General features: G+C 34.3%; 1 protein-coding gene across 1 annotated transcript; it reads right to left on the minus strand.

Annotated features, from left to right (window-relative positions):
* Nucleotides 1–2,961: 2,961 nt before the first annotated feature.
* LOC111996009 ((+)-neomenthol dehydrogenase-like) lies at nt 2,962–5,825 on the minus strand. The gene is made up of 4 exons (XM_065767953.1): nt 5,592–5,825; nt 4,925–4,972; nt 4,140–4,313; nt 2,962–3,511 (listed from the first exon to the last, which is right to left on the minus strand). Exons 1-4 carry the CDS (start codon nt 5,823–5,825, stop codon nt 3,134–3,136), a joined length of 834 nt encoding a protein of 277 aa, XP_065624025.1. The 3' UTR covers nt 2,962–3,133.
* Nucleotides 5,826–6,764: the final 939 nt, after the last annotated feature.

The following is a 6,764-nucleotide window of genomic DNA, read 5'->3' on the forward strand; positions in this document are numbered from 1 at the left end:
CCAACACTAGCATATTCCATCTCTAGCACGAATACCCATCTCCCCAAATGCCTATCTCTAAAAAATAGAGAGACCCATTTTGTCATCTAGATCACAGACCCATCGAAAGCAAAGTTCGAAGCTTCTATTCTTCTCCAACAAAAGTCGAAGACCATTTCTAGCAAAAATCAAAGATTAGTTGGTGAGTATTTTTTTTTTTCCTTCTCCAGTTGTAGTGCTTTGTTTCTCTTACTCTATTGGTCTTCATTTTGTTTTCTTTCTCTGCCCCAAAAGGAACACCTAAATTCATGAATGGGTTCCACTGGTCGCTAGTTCAAACTATCAGCACAAGACCCACATCAAGCAAATTAGAGTTTTTACAATATACAATAACATGTATGAAATAAATAATTTCAAGTTTTCCACATCAACTTTTGCCGAAGTATAAAATTTTCACAAAACCCTTAGATGTTTAACAAAGTATATTGGAGAGACACAATCGACCAAGTTGATGAAAATTTTCCACACAATTTATAATAAATGAAACAGAGCATAGTGGGTTTATAGAGGGAGAGAGGGAAAATGTTTTTACCTGAGCAATACAAGGATCAGATTCTCAAATCGGTGTCGATGCCGGTATCGGATGGTTGTGTTGGGGTGTGCTTGTTTCTGGCTGGGATGGTTTCTTCTTCCTCTCGGTTTGTGCTGCGTTAAGAGTAGCTTGTGAAAATATGGAACAAGTGAGAGGTCTGAGCAATAAAAGAAAAGGCAAAAGTTTTGAAATAATGGTATGTTGGTAGAGGTGGATGGAGAAGGTGTAAATGGAGTAAATGGAGAAGTCAAAGGAGTAAAGAGAATAGAGGAAAACAGATGCCATAATTGAAGCTGGAGCATTTGGCACAGCAAATGCTTCCAACGGCTCTGAGGATGATGTGACAATACAATGAAGAAGGTCTCACACATTTGCAATTATTTACGAAAAATGCCACAAAACTCATATCTCAGAAAGTGAAAACACCCTCTGAGAAGTTCTCATTTCTCATTCTCAAAACTCAAAATTTTGAGATATGAGTTATGGAAACAAAAACTAGAAACTCAACCAAATAATATTTCAACTAGTGGGTCCCACGAATTTTGAGTTTTGAGTTAAGGTTTTTGAGTTATGTAACTGAAAAAATGCTAATCCAAACACCCTTTAAACTACTTATGGTCCGTTTGGATTGAAGGGGAGGGAGGGAGAGTAAAGTAGAGTAGAGTAGATTTAGTCCAAAATTAGCCTATTTTTAGCCAACGTTACTCTACTCTCTCCACTTTCCTCCTTCCCTCCTCCATCCAAACGACCCCTTAGTAAGACTTTTTCTCATTGTCATTGCTTGCGGATGCAGGCAATTTATCAAATCACATAAATTCTTATGTTTACTATTTGCATTTGTTGATTTATTTTTGTTTCTACTGTTGCACAACATATGGTATCAGTGCAAGGTTAGCGTTTTGATATCTTTGTTACAGTAAAAATGATGAGCACCAAGTTCATATATAAGGACAACCAGAGCAATTCATCTCAACGTAGGTGATAAGAGGCCATTCACAAATCATTTAAGTATAGACAACATGGTAGCTATAGATTTCGAAGAACTTAGAGGGCCTCCGTATGAGTTTTGACAAATATATAGTACGTGTTTGCTTGGAAATGAAGGGTGTTGGTTTTTGAGTTTGCTAAATTGATATAAACTAAATATATATTCGTATTTTTTTTAAGATCTCATCCATTATAACTTCGCTTTGTTCTGTTTCGCTTGCTGTGCTCCACTTCACTCATGCCACTCCACTCTTTTACAACATCCATAGGGCTCCCAACTCTCTGGCCGATTAACAAATATGAGCCACCTCCAACAATTTTGTTGTTTTCATTTAGGGGGTAAGTAATTCAATTCTATTTACTGTGATCTTTTAGTTAGACTCCCTTTGTCTTATAATAAATAAATAAAAAATCAGATTTCTTTAATTCTAGATTTAGCTATCACAAAAATTATTTTCAAGGGAACTCCTTGAACACTTTCTTCTTTTGAATTGTCATATGAGAGGCAATTCATGAGAAACACAACAAAAGCCAAAGAAAAGCATAGCAAAAAAAAACAAAAAACAAAATAAATAAGAGAGAATAGGGGTGAAGACAACCAAAATGTTAATAGGCATGTCCTCATAGCCACCTTGCAGCTAGCATTTGAACCTTAGTCGAATTTCTTGGAAACATTAGAAAGTGTCCGTGGAGCTACAGAGTTCTTAGATTTTGTTTGCAACTATGTTTAGTGATACACAATCATACAAAGACTTTACTACTATAAGCTGCCTTTCATAGGCAGGTATGGCTAGCGATACAAGGTGTTTGTGTTTTGCAATTATAAAGTGCTTTAACCCACTAAAAGTGCTTTAAGGACTCTTAACACTAAAAAACAACTTTAAGGTTAGTTGAAAATTTTGGAGCTTATAAGGATAAGCTCATGCACGCCAATGCCAAGAACGTAAACATTATTCAGTATTCACTATTATTTGCCAACAGGCCCAACACTAAAAATAGTTAAGAACTTTACCATTGAAGCTCTATATCGCAAAAACACTAATAGTTATAACTCTATTTTCTACATGAATGCCAAATGGACACAAAAGACATTACCAATTCATTTCTCTCATAGTCTCATCTCTCTCTCTCTCTCTCTCTCTCTCTCAAAGATAATATCAGCTCCCTTTCACAATGAAACAGGAAACCTCTTTCTTTCGTTTTCTTTTTCTTCCTTTTTATTTAATATTTATTTTTGTTGAGTGTAAACACCATTGAAAACAACAGGATGCTTCTCTCAAAAAAAGAAGAACAATGGTATGCAAGAAATTATCTTGAGATCTCCCTTTTCTAAGTATACTCAAATGCTAAGTTTGTTTCTTCATTTTTTTTTTCCCTCACTATATTTGCAAAATTATTAGTACTTAAGGAAAGTTGGCCATTAGTTACTAGCTTATATTCTGGCATCAAAATCCCAAATTGGTGTTATTAAGTTCACCGTCAAGGTCTTACGAAAATTAGAGAAAACAGACTTAAATTCAAAACTTACAATCCATGTGGTTTTATAATCCATCCAAATAAATGGGTTGTCTTCAATCAGAAAGGAGACACTTCTTGCCGAACAAAAAAGAGGCCAGAAGGACTGCCATCAGGCAGCAGTGCTAACCTCACAGGACTTGCAGCACCTTCTTCAACAGGTAAGATGCCAGTGTTGCGAGTCATATCTGTTTTGACAAAGCCAGGGCAGACACAATTGATGCAGAAGCTAGGGTACTTTTTGGCTATAATTCTTGTGTAGGCATTCATGGCTGCTTTTGAGACAGTATAGGCAGAAAGAAAATTAGGCCAGCCTTTGGCTTCCAGTGAACCTTCTTTATAATCCTTTAGAAATTCCTCTAATACTTCATCCACTTTCTTTTCTGTAAGGTTTTCATCATCAGATAGCACTCTTTTAGCCCATTCATTTGGGATGTTCTGAAACATGAAAAGAAATATTCTTAAATGTTGTTGACAATAAAAAAATAAGGTAAATTCTTTCTTGGAATACTATTACAAATTCAATATGGATACAAGATCTTAATCTCTGCTGGAGTGAACAAGATGGGAAAAAAATTTTATAATAAGATTCCTAACCATTTTAGAAGACGACCTGAATCACAATAAATTGTTGGAAAAGTGTTCCATAATCAACTAAGGAAAACAAGCAAGGTCATCCAATGTTTAATGGGAAGGGCATTGTCTGCTGATATTATGGTATACACCTCTCTGTCTCTCTCGCTCTTGTTTCTTATATAAAGTTGTCCAAGCCAAAGAGTGATAGAGTGGAAAAATTTGTCACTTCTGTCATTGTTCTAAAATGAACTCATTAGCAATAATTTGGCTTGATTGGCTCAGCTTGATCAACTAATGAGAGGAGTTGATATAAATTTGAATCATATCTCAATCATTTTAAGCCAGTCTAACCTTCAAATTGAGTCATCTGCTCTATGGCTAACTTGCCTGAGCTTCAAGCCTACCAAACTAGTGTCAAACTCAACCAAGTTTCTTACCAAGGGGCGTGCTGACAATGTATTTACATAGAAGGATTTTGTTACTTACATACCTTTAGCTGACCCGCGGAGGATGAAACGTTAACAATCCTTGGTGAATTTGACAATTGGAGGAGAGGAATGAGTGCTTCAGCCGTTCTTTTAGCTCCATAGTAGTTAGTTTTCAAGCATTCTTCTGCTAATTCATAAGTTTGAATCAGTTTACGCTGAACAATTCCATCTCCTTCCTGCAGCAGTAAAAAGAACTCAATCCACTTGGTAACTATCTCCAAATACTTCCGAGCCCAAGGTAGAATGATACAATCTACTGAACTTTAATATACAAAACAGAACGAAAATACCATAGCTTTAACGTAAATATTCTACCCCTTGATCATAAAAGAAAAGTAACTCTAAATTCAACAAGCCTAAGTGGCAAACAAATATAATCCTAATTTTTGGTCTAAATAGGCATCATGTTAAGCTATAAAACAGAGCACTTATAGATACTAATTTTTCCAAGGAACAGTACGGGTATGAAAGATTATTCTCTTTGAACCTCCCCAATGGTCTTTGGCATCGCATGAAAAATGTAGAAGCATTCCCAATGTTAGTTCTTTGCTCAATCTGATTATGCTGCACTCCCTATGTTAATTCCCTATGTTAGTTCTAATTTCTAAATTAACAATGATCTCGAAGTAAATTACATGAAGAAGTCCAACTATGACGTCAAAGGTGAAAACAAACTGCACAAGACACTTGCAACTGTTGTAAATTAAACTTTTGCCAAAGGCGCATATATGAATTTCAAAACCACCTGTATTCTGCTTCAAAGACAAATCATCCATAAAATACTGACCCTACTATCAGAATCGAATTTGACTCCACCAATCCCTGCATTGTTCACCTGCACATAGTTTCAACACTACATGACTAATTTTGTTTACATCGAACAGGAATTGGATTTGAACACAGGGAACATTAATAAATCTGTCAGGTTATCACATCAATGAATTTCATTAAAGGCAAACTTGACCTCAAATCTTATCCATTCTGTACATTATCCACTGAATTAAACTATGATGAATCTCACAAGCTCTATCATATCTAGTGGATATGAGGTTATAGACTAAGACTATAGTTGATTTTTTATCATAGGTTAAGTAATTTTGTTTCACATTAACATGGGAAGTTATGGAATAATTTTATAATAATATTATTATTCTACTTCTCTTAAAAGAAAAACTAAGCTGCTGTCATTTGTTATTTTATAATCAGTATTAATAATATTAAAAATAAAAATAGCAATAATAATAAATTATTATTATTATTATTATTATTATAAAAAGTAAAAAAAGATAAAAGCACCAAAAGCAAATTGATCACGATGATGGCTTAAAAATATAACTCAGACATTAAGATCAAACTTTAAACAATTTAGGGTTTCAAAGAGAATTAATTTCAGGATGAATGATATCCAAATTAAAGAGATAGAAATCTATAAAGAAATTAGCTTAGAATCATACCAAGATATCAAGTTTCCCGAACTGGGTTTTGATGAAATCTGCCAAGGAAGTAATGGAGGCAGTGTCAGCCACATCAAGCTGATGAAAAAGCACATTATCAGAGAGAGCAGAGTCTTTCAGTTTCCCAAGAGCTTCAAGACCCTTCTTCTCATCTCTTCCTGTTAGCACCACTACGAACCCATTTGAAGCCAACTGTCTAACTGTTTCAAATCCAATCCCCTTAAACAAATTCATTCAACTTGTTATATTATTTATTTAAAATTTATTTTGTTTGCTCCTTTTGAGATACAAAATTACTAATAAAATTTTGCTAACATATATATTTTTTATTTAATGATATCATTAATTCATTTATTGTGACGTGATTGATTTTATGTAGGATTTTATCAAATTTCAATTTTAAAATTTTTCATTATGTAGAAGTAATTGTAACATGTATTCTCACATGCATTTGGAATGAACTATATATATAGTTTTTTTTTGTATAAAGTATTGTATCAATTGGACTATCATCGTCGATTTTTTTTTTTCTTTTAATAGAGGTTCTGACACATTTATTTTTGGTAATATCTTTTTTTGCTAATATGTTAGGGGAAATTATTGTGTACTCACCAAGTACCATAAATGCGTACTCTCTCCTCTCACATGAATGGTAGGTCCTACTAATTAAATTCATGATAGAACTCACTATTTATGTGAGAGGAAGGAGCATGCATTTATGGTAATCCAGGAGTACCTAATAATTTTCCATATGTTAGAGCAATCACAATAAAAGCGTTAAAATGACTTAAAAGTTATTTTAACACCACAATGACTAAAAACTACACTGTAGCAAAAATGCCAAACCTCTTTGTTTTTAACTTCTAGCTCTAGTGAATTGTTATCTATAGCAGCTCATTGTAGCTAGATGTTATATGTAAAAAATATTATTTTATTACATTTTCACTTTAAGTACCATTTTTTTCATTATTTAATTGATTAATTTGATTTTCTCTTTGTTTCTAACGCCTCCAGCCCCTTCCCATCTCCCCTCTCCCTCTCACTTAAGGCCTTTCTTCTTTGTCTGAAACCAAACCCCCAAAGCTTTAAGGCCATCTATTCTTCACGGCTCCATCACCGCCACTGTCACTCGTGGTGACTAGATTGGGTTTTGTTGTTGCCGCCGCCACCGGT

The sequence above is a fragment of the Quercus suber genome, unplaced genomic scaffold (genome assembly GCF_002906115.3).
Source record: "Quercus suber isolate HL8 unplaced genomic scaffold, Cork oak 2.0 scaffold_869, whole genome shotgun sequence".
Lineage (NCBI taxonomy): Eukaryota > Viridiplantae > Streptophyta > Magnoliopsida > Fagales > Fagaceae > Quercus > Quercus suber.